The following is a 25,490-nucleotide window of genomic DNA, read 5'->3' as shown; positions in this document are numbered from 1 at the left end:
TATGAAAGAAGAAAAAATTTTGTGAAAGAAACACAGAATTGAAGCAACAACATGCGAATATGAAAAACAACCAATTAGAAGTCGTGAAAACCTAAATAGTCATGGAAATGTTTTTAAATCACTCAGTAGAAAAATAAGCATTAGAATGGAATAAAAAATTAGTACATTGAAAGAGAAATTGGAAGAAAAATATGGATCTTGTTGAGCTCCCTCATTTTACAGATCGTAATTGATGTGAGGAAGGTCACAGACTGAGTGAGTAGGAGAGGTCTCCTGAATGCCAGGGCGTTGCTTTTTCTGCTACCTGTCAGTACCTCTCCTAATCTGCTTCCATCTTCTCTGGCAAAAACAAAAGAAACGAGCAGTCTGCAAACATGGAAAGCAAAAACTGGAAATTTGAGAAGAGGGGTTATGGCCCAGGAGAGGCTTGGAAGAATTATGTCCTTAGGTGCCAAACTTACAGGTGCAATTTATACCAAAATCATTGGCAGTGGCCCTTTCCTTTCTCCTTTCCTGCCTCTCCTCCAACCCTCCTTTTTTCTTTTTTTTTTTTTTTGATAGAATTCCCTTTGTTGCCCCTAACTCTTTGTTAAAATTATTATATGTGCAGAAAAGCTGAATGAACAACTACCTTTCACCTAAACATTTGTTAACATTTTGCTATATTTGCTTTTCCTCTTCCCTGTGTGTACTTAGTTTTGTTTTTGTTGAAACGTAAGTGAAAAAAAGTATTTTGTTGTTGAGAATAAGTTGCAGACAACATGATACCTCACCCCAAATACTTCGGCATACATCTCCTAAGAGGAACCACAGTACCATTATCACACCTAAGAAGATTGTCAGTAATTCCATACTATCATCTAATATCCAAGCCACATTCAAATTTCCCCAGTCGTCCCAAGAATGTCTTTTATAGATTGTTTTTGTCATCACTGTTACTGCTTGAAATGTCTTTTATAGGTTGTTTTTGTCATCACTGTTACTGCTTTATTTTCCTGTACCAGTATCCATCAAGGTTCCCATTGCATTGGTTATTACAAAAAAGAAGGGAGACATTTTCTAGAAAAACAAATCTGGAAGTGGATCCGGGTTACTTATTTTCACCACTGTTTCTGTTGACTTTTGTGTATTCCAGGCTGAGATTTTAACTGGCCTCACAGTGAACAGCGCTGCAGATGCTGGGGAGGCTGCATTAGTGCTCGCGAGAAGGGGCTGCCAGGTGGTAATCATTACCTTAGGGGCTGAGGGATGTGTGGTGCTGTCGCAGACAGAACCTGAACCAAAGCACATTCCCACAGAGAAAGTCAAGGCTGTGGATACCACGGTAAGTTTTAAAATTTAAGAATCATGTTTAGCCCTTGAAAATTGTTAGTTAGTAGCTAATTAGATGCCGCACCTGAATTTTTGGATAATGAAATAAAGGCCTAGTAAGTGATATGGTGAAAGAGAAGAACAACCAGGCAGGGGAACTGTGTTTTAATCCCTCTCTAACTCTCTGTGGGACTTCATGCAAGCAACTTGACCTCTCTGAGATGTTGTTTCCTCATTCATAAAGTCAGAATAGCAGTAAAATTATACCTGTATTACCTATATTCATTCATTTATCCAGTCATTCATTCAACAAATAGGGATTTGTGGAATACCTATTATGTCCCAGATATATGATAGTTGCTGGGGATATAGCAATAAATAAGGCAAAGTCTCTGCCCTTGTAGGGCTTAGATTCTAGACAGTGAACAAGTAGCTGTGTCTTACAAGCTTCTCATGTGAAATGAACAGCAAGGAGCACTGGTTAAGCAGAGATCATTCTTTTAACCAACAAATTCTAGCAGCTAACATTTACTGCATGCTTGCCGCATCTCTTTTGCATACATCTCATTTAATCTTTAAACAATTCTGTGGGACAGGTATTGTTTCCATTTTGCAGATGAAGAAACTTATACAGGATCACATTGCTGGTAGGTAACAGAGCTGGAGATTCGAAACTAGGCATATGGACTCCACACAGACATGTTTTGTGTAAGGTACTGTGCTAAGGACCAGTGTGCTAGGTGAACAAGCCATGGCTACAGAGTAGGAATAAAAAGGAAACAAGTTAGAAAAAAGACTCATGGTTCCCCTAAAGCTAGGGAAACATAAATTGTTTGTTTATTGTTAGAATTCAGAAGAGCTTGCAGGGCGCCACTTCATGCCTGTAATCCCAGCACTTTGGGAGGCTGAGGTGGGCGGATCACGATGTCAGGAGATTGAGAACATCCTGGCCAACATGGTGAAACCCCGTCTTTACTAAAAATACAAAACTTAGCTGGGCATGGTGGTGCACACCTGTAGTCCCAGCTACTTGGGAAGCTGAGGCAGGATTATCACTTGAACCCAAGAGGCGGAGGTTGCAGTGAGCCAAGATTGCACCGCTGCACTCTAGCCTGGTGACAGAGCAAGACTCCGTCTCAAAAAAAAAAAAAAAAAAAAAAACAATTCAGGAGAGTGGACTAGAAAAGTAAGTAAACTAGACTTGAGGAAGAATAAACATTTTAGGGTTTTTATTTAGAAGAAACTGATAGATAATTATTCATAAAATATATTTTGGTTTGTTTTTATGCTTAAAAGTGACTTCAAAATGTGGGTCATTATGAAAAAAGAAGGCTGAGGGGATCTGATGAAGTTTTGGATGTGAATATACTTTGAAAAATATTCAAGTGCAAGAAATGGTTATGTGACATGAAATTAACATCCTGGTTGCCTTTCAAAATGTGCTTTACCAGGTATTTGATAAAGTGTGCTTGGTGTTGCTATTGTCTTCATATTTAGTCATTTCTGAAACTATTAGTTTATTTTCTGTTTGTCAAGGACAAGAACCTGTATTTGAGGGGATCCTTAGTTCTGAAATCGATCCTCCATTAGACTAACACTACTTTAAGTCCTGACCTAAAGTGAAAAGACTCTATGCATCTCCTGCTAAAAGTGAAATGAGAGTTCCTCAAAGACCTACGTAGATGCACAGAAGTGGCTCAGCCCCTATTCTCGGTGTCCATGTTAGTTACTACCCCTTTGGATTGTAAGCACCAGAAGCACAACTCAGGCTTATGCAGGAAAAAGGATTTATTTGTTGCATATAATTGCAAAGTGTAAAGATATGGCAGAATGCAGAGGTTGAACGGTGTCATCCAGGCAAGTCAGGTCACTTGCTCGCTGGCTCCCTCCCTGTCAGCTCTGCCCTCCTCATAGTGGGCTGTGAGCTCAGGTGGGTCCACTCCCTGCCCACACTGTGCCTCATGTCATGTCCCTGTCCCTGGTTTCAGATTCAGATCACTCTTATCAGAAGATAGGGAAGTGGATGCTGACAAGAAAACAGTAGAATGTCTAGTGTGTTTTAATATATCTAGAGATTTTTCATTTTCTTGCAGAATTCGAAGATGAACTATTAATTAGTACATAGGAAACTGAGGAAAATGTTTAAGTAAAGCAAATTTTCCCTTCTAGGTCATCTAGAACCTAAGGGGAAAAAGTATGATGAAGTGAATATAATCTTTGTATATGACGTGGCTATAAATGCTATAAATGCATAGTCATAACAATGTAAATGCCAATTCTAGATTTAACCAAAAATGGAGATTAGAATAATATTGTGAAGATGGGAAGATAAAGTGAGTGTGCATTTGCACATGGGGGGACATAAAACTAAACGCTCATCTTCCATAATTGGAACTTAAGAGATAATATCTAAAATTGACCTTTTTTTTTTTTTTGAGATAGGTTCTCACTCTGTTGCCTAGACTGGAGTGCAGTGGCTCTATCTTGGCTCACTGCAACCTTTGCCTCCCAGGCTCAGGTGATCATCCTACCTCAGTCTCCTAAGTGTCTGGGACTACAGGTACACGCTACCGTGCCTGGCTAATTTGTATATTTTTAGTAGAGACAGGGTTTCACCACATTGCCCAAGATGGTCTCAAACTTCTGGGCTCAAGCAGTCCGCCCACCTCAGCCTCCTAGAGTGCTGGGATTATAGGCAATGAGCCACCATGTGCAACCCTAAAGCTGGTTTTCTAAAAGCAGTATAAGTTTATTGCCAGAAACATCAGATAATTACCAGAAGAAACCACTAAAAGAATTTAAAGTATTTGCCTCATGAAAATGGGAATGGAGAGAGATTGGGCATTTATACTTAAACCTTACATGAGTCCACAAAAACTTGTATGTGAATGTTCATAGCAGCATTATTCATAATAGCCAAAAATTGGAAAGAACCCAATATTTATCAGCAGATGATGGATAAACAAATTGTGGTATATCCATACAATGGAAAATTATTCAGCTATTAAAAAGAATACTGATACATACAACAACATGGATGAAGCTCCAAAGCATTATGCTAAGTGAAAGAAGCTAGATACAAAGGATTATATATTATGTGATTCCATTTAAATGAAATATTCAGAATAGATCAATCCATAGATACAGAGCATAGATGGGTGGTTGCCAGGGACTAAGGGGAGGAGGAATGGGGAGAAAGTGCCTAATGGGTAAGGAGTTTTACTTTAGAGTAACGGAAATGGTTTGAAACTAGATAAGAGGTTGGTGATTATACGACATTGTGAGGATACTAAATGCCCTGAGTTATTTATGTTAAAATAGGTAAATTGTTAAATAATTATTTTTTAAAAGGAATGAAGTACTGATTCATGCTATGACATGGATGCACCTTGAAAACATACTACTAAGTAAAAGAAGCCAGGCATAAGAGGTCACATATTATGATTTTATTTCTATGAAATATCCAGAATAGGTATTATAAATCCATAGAGACAGGAAGTCAACTTATGGTTGCTGGGAGGGGATGGAGAGTGACCACTGATGAGTATGGAGTTCCTCTTTGGGGTGATGAAAATGTTCTGGCATCAGTGGTAATAGTTAGACAAGCTTGTGGATAATACTAAAGAACACTAAAGCATACCCTTTTAAAGAGTGAATTTTATGATGCATGAATTATATTTCAAACAACAACAAAAAAGCTCCACCTAAGCAATTCACTCATGAATGGATATTCGTGATAAAGACTCTCCACTGAATTGCCCTACTGAATATACGTGAGTGGACTCTCGGCATCCCCCAGGTGGAGCAGCAGTGACACTGACAGGAACCAGGGTAGTGATTTTCTGGGTCTAGAATCTTCCTCATCTTTTTTATGCTATCTTCGTCCTCTCATCCAGCACTTTCATTATTAAAATTCTTACCTGTTCTGCACACAGCTGTGCAGCCTCTTCGTAAATCTGATAAAGAGAAGATAATTCACGTGGTGAGTGAGAAGCTCCCAGGGAGGCATTTTCTTCTGAACAAATGAGCTCTTTCACTTTTCTGTGAGGAGGGTATTACTTGCTCTCAGTCGGTATGTAACCTTCTCGCTTTTCTCTTCCTCCTAATCCCTTATTAAAAAGTCAGGGGTGACATGGATAGTGGAAACATCTTTAGTTTGTTGGCATGTTGTCCACTCGAGGCAGACAGCCTGCCCTAGAAGAAGCCATTTCCCGTTCTACGTCAGTGCTTCTGCAGACTGCTATATTCAGTTTTGCCTCACTGTTAATAGTTGAATATATCACTTCTATTTTTACATCTGTTTTTCCCGTTGTACTAGAGTGAGATGGTGGCAGTAGCTGCAGATGTCCTCAGCTCAGTTTGGAAGACGTGACAGATGTGTCTTTTCTCCCATTTCTACATGTTATCTGAATCTCAGCCTCCAAATGACAGAGCGTGCATGTCCGCCCTCTGTTCTTCCACCCTGAATGTTAGGGGGTTTGCCTGCTTGCGTTTAGGATTGCACTAAGCACTCTATAGTCAGAGACACACACCTAAGCATAGTATATTTTAGGATTGTGCTACTGTGATATATTATAACATTAGTTATCCCTGACTTACAAGCACTGAAATTCTTGACGTATAAATTGCTTTTCTTTATGTAAATGGTTAAGTCCTGGAATCTACAATAACACTCTCAAGAATTTAGTCCATAGGCTAAATCTGTCTTCTCAAGAATCACTCACTCTGTAATAATGCATGGGTATGTAAGTAAACTGAGAACAAACACAAGCCAGGGGCACAGGAAATATATCTTTCCTGTTCTTTATTCTCCTTTCTATCCTTCACATTTGAGTCCTGTAGTGTTCAGAGTTGCTGATGAGGCACTAGGCAGTGGCAGCCAGCTGCATGGGTGTCCCATAACTACTCAGGGCTTGAGAGTTAACTCTAAATTAGGATTGCACCAGTAAGAAGTAGAGATAATTTCTGTTAAAGTTTGCACAGAAGCACTTTCTTAGGATGAGGTGATTGCTGGGGCTGGCTGGTTACTCACAGGTTTCCCAGGTGACCTCTTGTATTCCTCTCCTCCTGGGTTCTGGCCCACAGCCGTCCCAGCTGTCTCAAGGATAGGGTTAATGGATCAACCTCTTAGGCCCCATCCAGTCTGACAGTTCAATCTTTGAAAACCTAGCATCTGAGGGGCCATTACTCCCGACTTAGTGTGACCTTTCCTCCGCCCTACATTCTCCTCTCCCCACCATTGTCACTTCCACCAGTGGAAAGTCAAACTAATATTACAAAATGTACTTAGAACTAATGAATTGAGGTGATCTCAAGAGGTGTTTCTCAAAGCAGGCAACCTGAGGCCCTGTTCCTTGCTTAGCCATAGTCCTGCTGGGAGGACTGAATACTCAGCAGTTCCTTCATGAGCACTGCCAGTACTAGTCTCCGTGACTCTCCTTGAACTGTGGTTCCCCAGCAGACTATTCTTCTTCTCCTCATCTCCTTCTTTCTGATCAACATATACTTTCTTTGCATGTGGTAATTAGTTGAGTTTCTGAGGGGATTTGTGGCTTAGAAGCCATTTTGTCCTTGAATAGAGGCTTTGCACATTTCTGTCCAGAAGCTTCTGTTATAGCCAAGATGTTTTGGTGTCCCTTACTGTTGATTGGCAATACTTGAGAAAGGGCTGGGTGAGTAAAATAATATGGTTTAAAAAAATGGTCAAATCTTAGCTGCTGAAGAGGTAACTGTAAAGTAATAAGGCTAATTTTGAACTGCTCTGTCAAATGTTTTATCCAAGAACTGTTTCCTTCAAACCTTGACTTTAAGAGACTTACTCTACTGATAACAGCTACTACTCAAAGTGCCTTTGGAAATTGTCTGTCAGAATTGCCTTGAGAGCCTTCATTATCACCTTTATTCCACTAATCACTTTTTCTACTTGTGAAATTAATACATACTTTAATGTTCAAGGGGGGAAGGAGAGCAGCAACACAGAAAGGTATAAAGAAGAAAGTCAAGTATCCATGATCCTTCCACTTAAAAGTAATCATTAACCTTTGGGTGTAAATCCTTCCAGATTTTTTTCTCTGCATAGTCATACACTTTTGAATATCTACTTACAGACAATTTGAACATTTGCAATATTATAGGATTAATATGTGTAATTGCACATATTACAACCAAAAAATTACAACTAAAAAATAGTGTAAATACAACTAAAAAAATCAAGTATTTCTCTAGAATAATATAAATAGGCAAGTCACTGAAGAAGAAATATGAAAAAAATTAATGAGACAATGCTTAACCTCATTAGAAGTCAGGAATATATACATTAACATAACAGTGAGGTCCTCTTTATTGCCCATAAGGTTGGCCAAAATTAAAATTTGAGAATGTTTAAGTCCAAATAGATCACAAAACAAATATTATACAGTCACGTAATTATGGTGGGAATGTAAATTTCTACAGTGTTTCCAGAGGGGCAGTTTGACAGTACTAATCTTTTTTTTTTTTTCTTTTTGAGATGGAGTTTTGCTCTGGTTGACCAGGCTGGAGTGCAATGGCTCAATCTCAGCTTGCCGCAACCTCTGCCTCCCCAGTTCAAGCGATTCTCCTGCCTCAGCCTCCCAAGTAGCTGGGATTATAGGCGTGCGCCACCACTCCCGGCTAATTTTTTGTATTTAATAGACACAAGGTTTCACCATGTTGGTCTGGCTGGTCTTGAACTCCTGACCTCAGATGATCCACCCACCTCGGCCTCCCAAAGTGCTGGGATTACAGGCGTGAACCACCACACCCAGCTGACAGTACTAATCTTTAAAATATACCTTCCCTTTGAAAATAGTAAATCTTGGCTAAGCATGCTGGCTCACACCTGTAATCCAAGCACTTTGGAAGGCCGAGGCAGGAGGATTACTTGAGGCCCAGAGTTCAAGACCAGCCTGGGCAACATAGCAAGACCCTGTCTCTATAAAAAAAAAAAAAAGAAAGACAGAAAATAGTAAATCTCCTTCTAAGAGTCTGTCCTACAAAAATGCTCACATACACGAATATTTGTACAAGAATGTTTAATTCAGCTTTGTTTGCAATAACCAAAAATTGAGGTGTATCTTCCTAATCATCAATAGAAAAAGGGTAAATATTAATAATAATGTAGTGCCATTTACTTGAAAGTAACTCTCTAGCTATCTCTAAGTAAATGCATATTTTAAAATCTGGAAAGAACCTCACCAGCTGTTATGATCATTATTCATGGGATGGGGTATAGGCTGGGGAGAAGGTGTTATAAAGGGGGACTTCTGTCTACTCCATACTCTACTGAATTATTTGAGGTTTTCCATAAGCCTGTATTTTTTCATTTATTACTTTGTAATTTGAAATAAATATGACTTTGGGACATGGCCAAAAGCTGTTTGGAGCCATATCTAGCAAGTAAGATCGGTGATACCATTTCTCTGAGGGTGTACTGGGCATTATCCTCACAAAGAACCTCTCAAGCAATTCATAATCTTCATATAACTGAGCCAAGGAGCTCCTTGACGTAGGATAACCTCTGAATGGATAGACTCCTGGTGCCAAAAAGATAGATCTCCATTACCTTCCTATTGAGGACACTTAAGGCTCCGTCAGTCTGGTTAGTTTATTATATACTTTGACAGGTTTTTTTCTTAATCTTTTTAAAGAAATCATTCCTCAGAAAACATGTTATTTTATACAGTTCTTCTTGGAAATACCAGAATAAATGTCAAAGCATCACTGTTTCTGATCATCATTCAAATGTACAGCAGATCTTCAGACAAATTTTCCTCATGTTCAGGTTTTCTGAATGAATGAATCTGCTTATAGATTTCCATTTAACTCTTCAACCCTCAGTCTCACAATTAATCATAGCTTGAGTGATCTTAACTCTGGCTTTTGCCACGTTGCTTGGTCTTCAGTTGATGGATTATCTGGAGTTATAAAAGGGACCAGCCAATAGGTGATGCCTCATGTTTAGGTATTTAGTAGTTCACGTACTTCATCTCCCATTTGAAACAGTCGTGAATGGAATGGCTCATGAGAGATGGAGGAACATGTAACACCGTGCTGTGGACTGAATTGCGTTCCCACCAAAATTCATATGTTGAAGCCCTAACCCCCAATGTGACTGTATTTGGAGATAGGGAAAGAAAGCAATGGTTAAATGAGGTCATAAGAGTAGGGTCCTGGTTCGATGGGATTAGCATCCTTATAAGGAAAGACACCAGAGAGCTTGCTCTCTCGCTCTCTCCCTTTGTTTTTTCTCTCTCTGCTCTGCGTGCACACAGAGTCATGTGAGCACACAGCAAGATGGTGGCCACCTACAAGCCAAGAAAAGAGGCCTCAGAATGAAACCTACTTTGCCAGTACCTTGATCTTGGACTTCCCAGCCTCCAGAACTGTGAGAAATAAATTTCTATTGTTTAGGCTGTTCAGTCCATGTAATTTTGTTATAGCAGCCCTAGGAGCCTAATACATACACGGAGTCAAGTGAATGTGCTTCAGAAGTGACCTGAAGTGAATGCTAGAAAATTGGCTGTTCCGTAAAGAGAAAATAATCCAAAGCAAACTAAGAGGACTGTCCTAAATCATCATTTTGGTGAAATATCTCAAGGGTTTTTGCATATGGTTTAACTCTAGTCATCAGTCCCAGTGGCTGAGAGCAGATGATGGCCTGAGTTCTAACCCTGATTTAGCCATTAACTAGCGGTGCTGCTTTGGGCAAATGATTTCTTATGTTAGGGGCTCAGGTTGTTCATCCAAGCATGATGTGTCTGGTGTGGCTGATCTCTGAGGCACCTCTGACCTCTGAAATTCCTTGGTTCATTAGCCTCTGAAATTAGATTCTTTAGGGACATGAGGATTCTTTAGACTAACAATAAAAGCTGGGCACCACTCTGTGCCAGGCATCATGCTGGACTCTATGCATTACTTCACATCCTCAGAACAACCTGCAGGATGAGTTTTTGACTATTTGAGGGAGGAGGCAACTGTGGTCAAAGGTTACTTGACCTGCCCAAGGGCCTACAGCTGGTAAGTTGGCAGAGCCAGGATTGATTTTAAGTTGGTCGGTCTGCCTATCTGTCTGTCTCCAACACCCATGGACTTGCTACCTCACTCACCACCCTGTCTTTTGATTTGGTGACAGTCTGCCTAGCCTTCACTCTCTCTTATTTGACATTCCAGCACTGACTTTCCTTGTCACTTCTCATGATACAGGCTTCTTTTCTGTAGATCTTCAGAAGCGGCCAGATCTTAAAAAGGCCTTGCTTACTTTGTACAGTACAGTGCAGCCTCATTTAAATGAAATAATCCATGTATACCCTGAGAACAGTGCCTAGCACATGTAAGCACTCAGTATGTATTAGTTCTCACTAGTACATCCCTGTATATCTGATTGTTCACTTTACCACTTTATGGATCATTTGGGTACCAGGTAGCGTAGACCAGGAGCTTGTATCACCCACCATTAAGCAGAATGAATATTCTCTTGGCTCTGTACATTAGTACAATGTACCATGATGCAACTCCAGCTTCTTCCTACCATGGTAAGGAGCAGGACCACATGGTGATATGGTTTGGCTCTGTGTCCCCACCCAAATCTCATCTCGAATTGTAATCCCCAGGTGTTGAGGGAGGGACCTGGTGGGAGATGATTGGATTATGAGGGCACTTTTTCCCATGCTATTCTTGTGATAGTGAGTGAGTTCTCACGAGATCTGATGGTTTTATAAGGGGCTCTTCTCCCTTCCCTTCACACGCTCTATCTCACCTGCTGCCATGTAAGATGTGCCTACTTGTCACTTGTCATGATACAGGCATCTATAATTGCGCCTTTTCTGTAGATCTTCAGAAGCTGCCAGATCTTGAAAAGGCCTTGCTTTCTTTGTACAGTACACTGCAGCCTCATTTAAATGAAATAATCCTTGTATACACTGAGAACAAGGATTCTTCCTTCCACGTGATTGTAAATTTCCTGAGGCCTCCCCAGCCATGCGGAACTATGAGTCAGTTAAACCTCCTTTCTTGATAAATTACTCAGTCTTGGGTATTTATAGCAGTGTGAAAATGGACTAATACGCATGGACAGTGATTTGCAGGATCATGGCCATTCCAGACAGCAAAGGTTCTGGAGCAACTCATATTCTTTCATTCTCATCATTGAATGATCAAACCTGGAGGAGAGGTGCACCACTCTCAGAGACTATAACCAAATCATTTTTTCATTAAATTTATTTAAGTAAGAGCTAAACTATAAAGGTTAGTGAAAATGTGATTCTTATTTTTTAACATTCACAAACTAGCTTTTTAGTTGAGGCAACCTCCTGCCCATCCTTAAGGTTCATCTCAGAGAGTTCTCTTTGGGCAACCCCACTGCTTAATACAACGCTTGGCATATAATAACAGGCCCTCTGCAAATAATAAAAGAGTTCTAGGCCAGGCGCGGTGGCTCAAGCCTGTAATCCCAGCACTTTGGGAGGCCGAGACGGGCGGATCACGAGGTCAGGAGATCGAGACCATCCTGGCTAACCCGGTGAACCCCGTCTCTACTAAAAAATACAAAAAACTAGCCGGGCAAGGTGGCAGGCGCCTGTAGTCCCAGCTACTCGGGAGGCTGAGGCAAGAGAATGGCGTGAACCCGGGAGGCAGAGCTTGCAGTGAGCCAAGATCCGGCCACTGCACTCCACCCTGGGCGACAGAGAGACTGCGTCTCAAAAAAAGAAAAAAGAGTTCTAGTTCCTTCTGGGAAAGTAACTAGTTTGAGTGTTAAGAGTTGCTTACCCTCCCTGAGCCTTAGTTTTCTCAGGGGACTAGGGGATCAATTGGATTTCTTACATTCCTTAGGTTCTACATTGAAGATGCCCAGGGAAACAATAATCTTAGATATAAATGCTCCCTATAAATGATTTGCAAATAGAATAATTACCCAGTTTTCCATTTTTAAACATATCCTTAGATTGTTTTATCTACAGTCATACAAAGGCCAGGCCAAAAAAACTAAGTTACAGAGAGTGCACGACATCTCTGAAATCATCATCATAGAAAAAAGAAAACCCAAATGAGGTTCCGAAATAGCCCTCTTAACCTTAGAAATGATATTAGTAAAACTCTGCAGACTCTGGTGGCTGGGAAAAATGAAGAAGACAAAAAGAAGTTCACTGACTGTAAGGAAAGGACAGAGGACAAGGTAATTGCAGAAGAGATGGATAGACAAGGCACAAGACATCTGTCATGCCCAGGGGGCCATATTAGCTCTATTACATTACTTCCACATCAACAGATCACCTCATTTATTAGCTAATCAGGCAGAATTCAATATTTTAAATTATCTTTCTTAATCCTGCATGTGATCAGTTGAATACCCAGGGCTCTAGAAATCTAATTGTAACTGCTTACCAGAAATGTCATCTTCACTTTGAGGAATTGAACCAGGGCCAAATCTAAGGCTGTTTTCTCCATTTTCCCAAGGTACTGTCCCACAGTCAGACCTGGACATGCGTGTACATGTGACTACTGCCCGACAGCTTAGGGGCTCCCTGAGGAGATGTGGGCCCCTGGCCCTGCTTCAGAACTCAAATATGGTCAGGGACTGAAAGAGGAATATGGTAGTAGAGAAGAGGGGTATGGAAGTGGATGTAGAGTACAGAAAAGGAACCATTGTTTCAGCCTTGGAAAAAGTCAAGAGAGAACTAAATCTAGATTTAGAATGTTCTGTGGGCCTAGACATAAAATAGTCCCTCTGCCCAGTAAGAGGGGATTGTATAAGATTATAGGATCTTGCTTACCCATCTACGATTAGGATTCTGCTTCCTCTTAGCTTCCTACAGCTAACCCCACCTGTCCACCCTCCTTAAGCTTCTAAGACATTGGTGTGATAATATGGCAGTGAGCCTGGGGTCTACTCCTCACCCATCTTCCTGGGATGTTATAATGGTGTTCTCAGGAGCAAACCTGCCAGGACAACACAATAGATTTTCTAAGTGGTTTCCATTGAGTGACAGTGTTTCTAGGGTAGACCTGAAATTATGAGGAGGTGAAAAAAACCACCTAGAGCCAGGCGCAATGGTGCATACCTGTAATCTAGCACTTTGAGAGGCAGATGTGGGCAGATTGAACTCAGGAGTACAAGACCAGCCTGGGCAACATGGCAAAACCCAGTCTTGACAAAAAAAAGTTAGCCAGCATGGTGGCACACATCTGTAATCGCCACTACTTGGGAGGCTGAGGCAGGAGGATCACTTGAGCCTGGGAGGCCAAGGCTGCAGTGAGCTGAGATCGTTCCACTGTACTGCAGCCTGGGCAACAGCAAGACCCTGTCTCAAAAAAAGAAAAAAAAATGCCCAGAGCCAAACCATAGAGCCCATGGCAGTGGGAGCCATGCCCATTGCCCTCAGTGCCCATTATTGCTGATGGAGTTGAACAAGGGAATAGAAAATGTCTGGTTCATAGCTTGCTGCACTCTGCCCTTTGTATAAAAGTGTGTGCGTGTGTGTGTGTGTGTGTGTTGTAGGTTAATGGTGTGTATACTTTGCGTGTCTATGTTGATGGCATGTACTGTGAATAAACAGTTAATTGCATGAATGCCATGTGCTTATGTGTACGTGTGTGTGAAAAGAATGTACTGCTGTGGGACAGAGTTTAAAGCAGCTATAAAGCAATTCATTCTTGCTTTCCTCTTCCTATTTCAGTTCCTTTAAGAACAAATACAGAAGTGTTCTATACTGTGGTACAGCCCCTGAAAAAGTTATGGATTTGGAGATCAAAGGGATCCAGAGATTAGGTGAAGTACATCTCCCCTAAGAGATACTCTAAAAACTGAAAATGTTATGTTGTTTTCTTTCCTTGGTCAAGCAAACCAAAATTAGAAAAAGAAAGATTATAGTGACATCTGCTAGGTGTCTTCCCCATGACTGTCCTGTTCCCAATTAGGAAAATCTTTTTCCTTCATTTAGTATTCCCTTTAACTTTTAGTTTTAGTATGTAGGAATCTAATTGTTTAGATCAAGTTGTATGTGACTATAATTTGCATCAAATACATACATTTATTTCTCCCCTCACTAGTCCAAGGCAAATCAGATTGCCTCTCTTTCCTTCCTTCTTTCCTCCTTTTATTCTTCCTTCCTTCAAATGATGAAATATTTCAACCACACTGAACAGTACAGAGAATAATATCATGAATATCCATTGACTCACCACCTAGTTTATTAATTTTTTATATTTTGCTATTTTCGCTTCCGATAGCTTTTAAGAAATAAAATATTACAAACACACTGTGACTCCTGTGTTTAAGACGCTTAGTGTTACAAAAAAGTTACCTTTTTTTCTTTTAAGAGATTGGGTCTCACTTTGCCACCCATGCTAGAGTGCAGTGGCACCATCATAGTTCACCATAGTCTCAAACTCCTGGGCTCAAGCCATCCTCCCACCTTAGCCTCCTGAGTAGCTGGGACCACAGGCATATACTATTATGCCCAGCTGATTTTTTTTTTTTTCTAGAGCTGGAGTCTCACTTTGTTGCACAGCCTTGTCTCGTACTCCTTCCTGGTTTCAAGCAATCCTCCCACCTCAGCCTCCCAAAGTGTTGGAAATATAGGCATGAGCCAACAGGCTGAGCCAGAACTTAGCTATTAATAATACATTTGAAGACAGTATTCGTTTATTAAAATGACTCTTGTTCCTTGCCATTTTGCAGTTTTACTACAGGGAACCTAGATCTGAATTTATTTATACTGCTTATGACTCTTCTTCCAGAATCTCAGTATTTATGGTTTTCATCAATTCTGAAAAACTCACAACCATTTTCTCTTATTGTTGCCTTTCCCCTATTTTCTCTGGGAACCCTGTTAGATATTCATTCTCTCTCTCTCTCTCTCTCTCTCTCTCTCTCTGTCTCTCTCTCTCTCTCTCTCTCTCTGTCTCTCTCTCTCTCTCCACATACATAGATAGAGATATATAGATAGAGATATATGTAGACCTTCTCTTTCTGTTCTTCATGTCTTTTAAATTTTGTCTCTTCCATAATTTCCATATCCTGGTCTTTCAGTGCTATATTCTGGGTTATTTCTTCAGGTCTTTTGCCCAGTTCATTACTTGTCTTTTTAGCCATGTCTGATTTGTTTAGAAACCTGTTTTTGTGTATAGAAACCATATATTTTATTTCTAAAATTTCCATTTGATTCTATCTCAAACCTGCCCATTCTTTCATATGGTAGATTCTTATTTTAAAATTTCTTATTTTGTCTTTAATCATTTTAAACATATATCTGTAGTTTCTTTTAGCTGACTCTATTATCTGAAATTGCTGAGGACTAATTTCATGTCTAACTGTTTACTCTGTTTCATGGTAGATGTTTTGTCACATGTTTTATAATTGTGGGCTGTGAACTTATCTTCAGTGGTACTTTATCTGTGAGAATCCTATGTAGTCTAGGTTGAAGGTATTTCTTGCCAGAGAAATTTGCCTTTGCTTCTGCCTGCTGCCCCAGGAGTATCCCTAGCTGAGGAATACTTTTATTTTGATCTCTTGGCTTGTGAATTTCTGGCCACACAGGAGTATAAATTTCAAAACCCAAACTGCCTAAAAACAGGATCACGTTACAAAGTCTCAGTAACAGGATTTGTTGCTGTTTCTCTGAGCCGGTGCTGGAATTTTGTTTTCCTGGTTCATCTTTTCTGTAGGAGTCTTAGTTCCATCACTCCACTTTGCTTGAAACCCACCTTTTGTCCAAACATGGCCATTAAAACCGAAGTCCCAAGATTACCAGGACCAGCACACTGCTTGGATGGCCATAGTTTATGCTCTTGCCATGCTAGTTTTTAGAACTCTCTTTGTTTTTGGACTCTGGGAAAATCTTATTTCTATTTTTTAGATATATTAATAGTAATAAGGCTTCTGTTTTATCCCAGAATTCTGAGTATCTTGTAGAAGGAGAGTTTTCAGAACTCTAGGCTACAACATTGCTACAAAGAGAAGCCTAAATTGGTTTCTTCACAGGCAGTGATCACAGTCAGGGTCCTCAGGCTGCCTTTCATCTTATTCTCAGAGCATCGTGGGAGTTCCAAGACTAATGATACAAAAGTGGCCTCTAGAACTGAAAACAGTTCCTTAAGAAATAGGAAATACCCTATCAGAAAGAATGGCAAAATGGAATGAGGCACATCCCACTGTTTACTTTCTTATTCAGCACACTTTGAATTTTCCACATGCCACGCAGTGGATATGCACTGGTATACCAGGGACACACTGACACAATAAGACAGTCCCTGGCCACAAAGAGCTTGGAATCTAGAAGAGTACATAGTCCATACAGTCAGAATGAGAAGTCTCATGGTGATGTAGTGGAGGGAGCCCACCTAGCCTGAGGAGCCCAGGGAAGCTGTTTGAGAGGGTAAGGGAAGGAGCCAAGCTGAAGGATACGGCAGTGGCCGCTTGGTAAAGTGGCACCCAGGCAGAGGCAGCAGCTCATGAAGCAGCTAAAGGGAGCATGGCGTATTTGTGCTGCTTCAAATAGTTCTATTTGGAAAGACCTGAGCACAAAGGAGAGTGGGAAAGGATGAGGTGGAGAAGTGGCAGGGCTGGGTTGTAAAAGGTCTCCTTTGCCACTTCGGGGAATTCACACTTCTGAGGGCAGTGGGGAGCCATGTAAGCAAGGGATACATTTGATCAGATTTATACTTTATAAAAAGATTAATATGGCTGCTGTATGAAGAATAAATTGGAGTTGACAAGACTGGAGTCAGGGAGAACAGTCCAGAGACTGTCGTATTGATCTGGGTGAGAGAGGGTGGCAGCCTGGACTACGGATTCTGAGAAGTGGGTTTAAGAGCTCATGGGAATTCAGATGACATAAAGATAGTTCATTTCCTTAAAAAAAAGTGGGGACGGGGAGAGATAACTAAGATGGTTATTTCATAGTTGAAACAAACAGATCATTCTGTCAGTCTGAGTGGTTTTCCACATTTTTTTTTACTCTGACTCACGTAAAGGCTAAAACCTACTCCCACTAGAAAGAGTTCCTGTCATCAGTGATTCTCTGCAGATAGCACAGAAAGATGCCTATATAACTTACAAAAAAAAAAATTAAAATCTCAGGTGATCCCTAAATGCCCTTCCATCCGGTATGCCTGCCTTCTAGGGAATCACTGATGTGTGGAACAGGCAAGCATTTGGAGCAGAAATCGATCCTTCATTTAAAGTAACTGACATTTGAAGTAACTCTTTTGCAACATAATGCTAGTTCAGATACTTGCCCTACCACCTGTGCCTTAGACACTAGCTTATTCCTGGTGGAAACACAGCCTTCACGTAATTATGCATCCTTCCCTGATAAAGTGACAAATCAGCCAGTATATGACGAATTTGGGTTGTGTAGACAAATATACCAGGTGCACCAGCCAAGACAGACACAGTTGGTTGTGAATCATCCACACCAGCTTTCAGTGCAGTTAGATTCACAGAACAATTGCTCAGTTCCTTCCTTCATTTTCACAGTGTAGACCTGGCTCAAGACCCAAGAGTGAAGCAGCAAGTGTGAAGAAGCAGAAACATTATAAATAACCCAGAGAATCCTTTTATAACAGCAACTGCCTACTGATTTTGTGGCCTAACAGCTCGAGCAAAAACGAATATAAATACAACATTGTGCAATGACTAATTACTCAAAATTTTGTGCATCAGCAGAAGTGGAACCTGTGGTTGGTGCTAATATTATGAAATGCCTTTGCTGTTTAATAATCTGGTAGCTCTATATTATTTAGCATGCACTTTTCTTGAAGAACAATGATTTTATTTCAAGTACCTCTCACTGAAATAAAAAAGCAGCTGTTAGAAGATGAACATTGGGCAGAAAATATTTTAGCAAATCTTTTGTAAGATACTAAGTCCTACTGGATTAATTGTTTTCTGTCTAGAATGGTGGAGTCACAAAAAAAAGGCGCTTGCTGACCACAAAAGGCAAAAGGCCAACCTTTAGAACTTAGTGAATCACTAACAGACATTTTAGTTTTAATTGCCATTTACTCACCAATATATATACAAAGCTCTCATTAATATTGCCTGAAGAATGGGCCCTTTTTAATTCCATTTTTAGCTCGCTCTCAGGATTCCACTTCTCTTTTATTAATGTGGAATTCTTTAAATTGTATAATAAATTAACCCACCGCAGACATTTTGGGCAGAATGGAGTTTTCAGCAAATTTTCAGCCTCCACAGGCCATTCTTCTCAGCAGCTTGCCAGCCAGCAGAGCGGTGAGGGCCATGGCTGGGAGCAGCACCTGCCCCTGAACTTGAAGAGAGGCTAGAGCAGCCCAGTGGGCTCCTGGCCCAAGCACACTCTCAGGGTGACAGTGTCCTTCACATGTTCCTTAGGCTGGCCAAACAAGGGATATGCCAGTGGGTAAGCCACGTCACCATAAGGCTACTGGGCACAGCCAGTTTCAGCCAAAGAACATTATGGTTGAGCTGCACTGATGTAGCCATATTGACTCACAGACAATTTTCACATTATTATAAGCAAAACAGAAAATATTCTTTTTTAATTATCAAGAAATGTGAAAAAACAAAGAGCTTCATCTTATCTCCAGTTCCCATTCCTGGGGTGAAGTGAGTGATAGGTAAAGATTAAAAATGGAAGAGTTTTCAGAGATGGCTGAAGATTACCTATAGGATGAGGCTCAGGCTTGGGCCGAGGGTGGAATGAGGTATAGAAAAGGGAAAGGATCAGGCATGTCTGTTCTGTATATTATTTGGTAATACAAGACAGTATATCGACATTTTTACATGGTCATTTTGATGCAAATGTTATCTCAAAACAGCTTCATCAAAATGCTCCACTTCAGTCCTGGTCTGACCAGCCAGCCCAGAGCCCATCACAAACTAACAAAGCTGAGAATGGACCCTGAGACACAGTCAGGCCCCAGATGGAGCCAGCCACTGGCCTCTGTCAATATGAACTAATGACTGACTTGGACCGGGAGCCATTTATCACCAATAGTGGGGCCACATCTGTCCGTGGCACCAAACTGTGAGGTAGGTTGAGCACCACAACCAAGCACCCAACCTGTGTGAAGGCTGAGATGACCGAGACACACTGTGTCAGGCAGGGGATTTCTTGTGTCTTTGACTCAATTTTAGATGGATTCCAAGTGATGCAGTTATTATGATTATCTGTACTCTTTTTTACAAATGGGTACTAAATACTTGTAGGGTACCAATAAAGGAGGAATCTGGCAGTTCTGGGATGAAGGTTAATAGAGTTTTTCTTGTTCTGTAGTAGTTGAAATGTAATCAGTGTATTGAAATTCAGAAGATTAGTGTCATTGGTAATACCACTTACAGTTGCTTTGGGCAGTGCAGTGCTGCCCTGAGCATATCTTAGCCCCACCTTACTTTGATTTTGCACTCAACCCCTTATTGATCCTTCTCTGTTCTCACCTATCTTAATGAAAGAAGGCTTTAGCCTCATAAACCTCATTCCAGATAGAAATACATAATTCAAGAGAAACACTGATGTCAAAGAAGAGAAGGCATACCAATTTGTGTCAGCATTTGCTGTAAATTAGAGAGGAGTACAAGGAGAGTTTAATGTAATGTAGAATTGGAATTAAAATAGAACCAATATTTAGGCAGTCCTCCGCCTCTTTTTTCCCCTGCTGTGACATGAAGGATTGACTTTCTCTCAGCTCAAGTACCTAATGTAGTTCATTTTTTTTCCTTTCTGCTGGGATTCCCCCCCCACACACAAAATACTGCATATTTATTTCTGGCATCCAAAATTAAATATTTTCACCTTTTCCATTCCAATCACAACCAAAAACTCAGGGTAGGAATAGTGGGAGTTTCCCTCCTCTTCACACCTTTGCAGCATAGAAAGGACCTCTGGTGGCCGGGTGCAGTGCCTCACTCCTGGAATCCCAGTACTGTGGGAGGCCAAGACAAGAGAATCGCTTGAGCCCAAGACAAGAGAATCAGCCTGTGCCACATAGAGAGACCCCATCTCTACAGAAATAATTTTTTATAGCCAGGCGAGATGGCAAGTGCCTGTAGTCCTAGCTACTCAGGAGGCTGAGTTGGGAGGATCGTTTGAGTCCAGGAAGGGCAAAGCTACAGTGAGCCGTGACTGCACCACTGCACTCCAGCCTGGGTGACAGAGTGAGATCCTGTCTCAAAAAAAGAAAAAAAAGACCTCTGCCATGCCAGTATAATGAGTTCAGCTGTTGTAAATATTAATCCCTCCTCAATACAGTACTAATGTGGGTGTTACCGCCATGGTTTCTTTTTTCCTAAGCTGGAGTATAAAAGGTTGATAGTGAACATCTCACAGTGTACATTTGTACAAGATGTTCCTGTACACTTGTGAGAATTCTTTAGCACACATCCAAGAGTGTTCTTCCTTTTAAAGTGGTCACATTGGGAAGCTTCACATTCAGACCACTTGTTGTTTTCAGAACCTTTTTGGAGCTCTTTATTTGAATTTTTGCCAGAGCTGATCTTGTTCTTTACAGTTGCCCATTGCTTTTGGCCAATGGTGGAGTTCCCTAGCTTGATCCCTCACCTTAATAATTAGACTTGGCTTTAAACAATTCACTCTTTCCAGAAATAAATTCCTTAGGATATGATTCTCAAAATATGGCCCTAATGCCAGCAGTATCAGCATCACCTGGGAAGTCATTAGAAACACAAATCCCAGGCCCCACCTTAGATTTAATGCATCAGAAACTCTGGGGATGGAGCCCGGCAGTCGGTGTTTTAACAAGCCCTGCAGGCGATTCCAGTGCATGCTTATGTTTCAGAACCACTGACTGAGATGAAATGTGCCTCCATTGAAGATATTCAAAGATATGCTACAGATTTTGAAGGTACTGAAGAGAAGTTTCAAAATATTTTTGAGCAAAGTTAGAATACATTTCTGGCCTCCCCAGAGGACTGCTTTAATGGGGACTGGGCTTTAACCAAGGTGTTCAGTTCTATCACCTAGCCATTTGACCTTGAGCAAGTTCTTATACTTGGTTTCTCATGTGGAAAATCAAAGACCCACCCTACCTACCTCACAGGACTGCAATGAAATTCAAATTTAATCACATCTGCAAACATGCCCTGTAAACCAGAAAGTGCTGTGGAAAAGTGAAAGTAATGTCACTCTGCAGGCAGAATTCTGGTAGCCTGCGCATTATGTCAGGGAAATGAGTGGGGCAAAGGCTTATATTTATCATTTCGCTGGCCAGATATTCCTTTTTGTCTATATAATGGCCTTATGGCTGTGTCTCAGATTCTGCCATTTCAGTCCAACAATTCATCTGGTATTAAGAGAGAAAAACCATTGCCTGATTAGTAGCTATAAAATGCGAGGAAAATATTAATATATCCATTTTCAGGTCGGTCCTGGTGGCTCACGCCTTTAATCCCAGCACTTTGGGAGGCCGAGGCTGGCAAATCGTTTGAGCCCAGAAGTTTGAGACCTGGCAACATGGCAAAACTCTGACTCTACAAAAAAATACCAAAAAAATTAACCACCCACCTGTAGTCCCAGCTACTTGGGAGGCTGAGGTAAGAGGATCACTTGAGCCCAGGAGGTTAAGCCTACAGTGAGCTGAGATTGTGCCATTGCACTCCAGCCTGGGCAACAGAGTGAAACCCTGTCTCAAAAAAAAAAAAAAAAAAAAAGAAAAGAAAAATATATCCATTTTTTGGCTGGGTGTGGTGGCTCATGCCTGTAATCCCAACACTTTGAGAGGCCAGTGTGAGTGGATTACTTGAGATCAGGAGTTTGAGACTAGCCTGGCCTGTATGGTGAAAACCCATCTCTACTAAAAATATAAAAATTTCCCAGGCATGGTGGTGCATGCTTGTAATCCCAGCTACTCAAGAGACTGAGGCAGGAGAATCGCTTGAACCCAGGAGGCAGAGGTTGCAGTGAGCTGAGATCGCGCCACTGCACTCCAGCCTGGGCGACAGAGTGAGACTCAGTCTCAAAAAAATGAAAATTAAAAAAAAAAAGAAAAATATATCAATTTTCAAACTTGCTGTTCCCTACAAGGTCCCAGGAAAGCTCGGAAATGAGTCATCAGGGCTAACTACATTGCATGGATACTGAAGCTCTCGTGCCTAGAACATGGCACACACCAACCGTGCAAGGGTCTTATCCTAAAACCATCATTTTATGCCTGTGCAGGGGTGTCTGGACCTTCAAGGAGGGAGCTCAGTGCTCATTGCCACACATTAATCACTGCAGAGAGACTGAAAAGAAAAGCCCTCAAGAAAATCAGATCTATGGAAACTGAGATTTACAGACCAAACCAGTTAATGCAAGTTTGTCCAACACAAATTTGTAAACTTTCTTAAAACATTATGAGAATTTTTCTGCGATTTTTTTAAACCTCATCAGCTATCGTTAATGTATTTTGTGGCCCAAGACAATTCTTCTTCCTGTGTGGGCCAGGGAAGCCAAAAGATTAGACACCCCTGATGTATCTGTGTTCAAGAAGAATGCGGATGGATTTTTACCTTAGAGATTAGCCTTTGCAAACAACTTCATCATAGAAATTCTTTTTTTTTTTTTTTTTTAAGACAAGGTCTCACTCTGTCACCCGGGCTAGAGTGCACAGCTCACTGCAGCCTCAACTTCCTGGGCTTCAACAATCCTCCCACCTCAGAGTACCTGGGACCACAGGTGTGCACCACCACACCTGGCTAAAGTTTCACATTTTTTTGTAGAGATGAGGCTTTGCCATCTTCCCCAGGCTGTTCTCAAACTCCTGAGTTCAAGCAATCCGCCGGCCTTGGCCTCCCAAAGTGCTGAGATTACAAGCTTGAGCCACCGTGCCGGACCAGGAATTCTTTAACAGCAATCTTCTGGTGCATTTATAATTTAATTTGAAAACTTTACAAACTCTTTAATGAACACTTCTGGGCAGGAAGGAAGCTAAACCTGTTGCCTCAGTGCTTATTGGGAATGAAGTTTCAGTAACACAGAACCACCTGGCCAACACCAACTTCACTTTTCACACAAAGTGTCAGCTAAAATCAAGATTAGGTGTGAGTATATTAATAATTGGTTAATTGTGGTTCCATTATTGGATAATTATGGAACAATAAGCTATTGGTTAATTATAGAATTAGAATATGAAATGATTTTGCTCAAAAATGTGTCCCCACTTAACAAATCTCTAGAGACAAAGTAGATAAGTGGTTCCTAGGCCTGGGGATGGTGGGGAGGAATGAGGAGTGACTGTTAATGAATATGAGGTTTGTTTCAAGGGAGATGAACAGTTCTAAAATTAGATTGTGGTGATGGTTGCTCAACTCTAACTATACTGAAGAACGTTGAATTGTATACTTTAAGTGGCTGTATTACATGTATATTAATTATACATATTTTTAAAACCCAATAGCTAATGAATTATAGAGCCAAGACAAAAAAAAAGTGCCTATTTAAACAACAGAAGCAAAAATAATATCAAAACTTTGCTGCATGCAGTTTTAGACTTGATTCATATGAAAGTGGTCATTTGAAATACCTTAAGCTGGAAAATACTTTTTTTTTTTTTTGAGAGTCTCGCTCTGTCACCCAGGCTGGAGTGCAGTGGCACGATCTCAGCTTACAACAACCTCCACCTCCCGGGTTCAAGTGATTCTCCTGCCTCAGCCACCCAAGTAGCTGGGATTACAGGTGCACACCACCACACCGGCTAATTTTTGTACTTTTTTTGTGTGTAGATGGGGTTTCGCCATGTCAGTCAGGCTGGTCTCGAACTCCTGACCTCAAGTGATCTACCCACCTTGGCTTCCCAAAGTGCTGGGATTACAGGCATGAGTCACTGCACCTGGCCCCTGCTCTGTCTTTTAATTGCAGAGTAATTAAAAAATGGATTATCTCAGACTAATAGATTTTTTTTTTTTTTTTTTTTGAGACAGAGTCTTACTCTGTCACCCAGGATGGAGTGGCACAATCCAGCAGGGGCACAATCTTGTCTCACTGCGACTTCCACCCCCTGACTCAATCAATCCTCCCACCTCTGCCTCCCAAGTAGGCGGGACTATAAGTGCATGCCACCAAACCCAGCTAATTTTCCTATTTTCTGTAGAGACAGGGTCTCACCATGTTGCCCAGGCTTGTCTTGAACTCCTGGCCTCAACTGATCCTCCCGCCTCAGCCTCCCAAAGTGCTGGGATTACAGACTTGAGCCATCACACCTGGCTAATAATTGAAATTTAAATGTCAAAAATCAAGGTGGCTGGTAGTAGAAGGCAAAGTCACGAACATTTGCCACATAATGGTTTGTCATGTTCCCTACAGATTTCTTTAGAAAAAAAAATCAGTACTTACATAATAATGATAAGAAAACTGAACTCTCACTGTCCTTCATGATGCTCATAAACTGACCTGGTTAGGGAAGGCTGCAAGGTTGAGGTTCAGGAAAGGATGTGATCTCATCTTTATGATAGAAATATGCACTGATAAGTTAGAAAAATTCAGATTTTGGCCGGGTACAGTGGCTCGTGCTTGTAATGCCAACACTTTGGGAGACCAAGGCAGGAGGATCACTTAAGGCCAGAAGTTTGAGACCAGCCTGGGCAACAAAGAGAGACTCCATCTCTATAAAAACATTTTTTAAAGAGAAAAGAAAGAAAAAGAAAAATTCAGATTTGAGCTGTGGAACTGGGCTCTTGTGTAAGTGGCGTTGTGCCTAATGGTATGTTCACAAACAGACCGCTCAGTCCTGTCTGCATAGGGAGAACCCTTCCACTTTCCCACCTTGGGAAAGATAGGCCATGCCATGCTGGTTTTCATCTTCTTGTTAAATTCTGCAGCCATAAAAAAGGATGAGTTTGTGTCCTTTGTAGGGACATGGATGCAGCTGGAAACCATCATTCTTAGCAAACTATCACAAGAACAGAAAACCAAACACCGCATGTTCTCACTCATAGGTGGGAACTGAACAATGAGATCACTTGGACTCGGGAAGGGGAACATCACACACCGGGGCCTATCATGGGGAGGGGGGAGGGGGGAGGGATTGCATTGGGAGTTATACCTGATGTAAATGATGAGTTGATGGGTGCTGACGAGTTGATGGGTGCAGCACAGCAACATGGCACAAGTATACATATGTAACAAACCTGCACATTATGCACATGTACCCTAGAACTTAAAGTATAATAATAATAAAAAATAAAA

At 41.1% G+C, this 25,490-nt stretch overlaps 1 protein-coding gene across 13 annotated transcripts in view; it reads left to right on the top strand.

Moving 5' to 3' along the window:
- LOC105479735 (ribokinase) overlaps positions 1-25,490 on the top strand; it is a 115,716-nt gene that overhangs the window by 62,567 nt on the left and 27,659 nt on the right. For 8 of the 13 annotated variants that reach the window (XM_071076441.1, XM_071076440.1, XM_011737908.3 and 5 more), the window contains exon 7: positions 1,136-1,324. In XM_071076441.1, the coding sequence (XP_070932542.1) occupies positions 1,136-1,324 (189 nt within the window). Of the gene's footprint in view, positions 1-1,135; positions 1,325-2,607; positions 8,295-14,003; positions 14,096-17,806; positions 25,285-25,490 lie in introns of those variants that run through there. The other 5 variants (XM_071076444.1, XM_071076443.1, XM_071076442.1 and 2 more) reach the window with 5 other exon arrangements.

Source organism: Macaca nemestrina, chromosome 13 (genome assembly GCF_043159975.1).
Source record: "Macaca nemestrina isolate mMacNem1 chromosome 13, mMacNem.hap1, whole genome shotgun sequence".
Classification (NCBI taxonomy): Eukaryota; Metazoa; Chordata; class Mammalia; order Primates; family Cercopithecidae; genus Macaca; species Macaca nemestrina.
The sequence above is the reverse complement of the archived record's forward strand: the minus strand, read 5'-3'. Positions and strand labels throughout refer to the sequence as shown.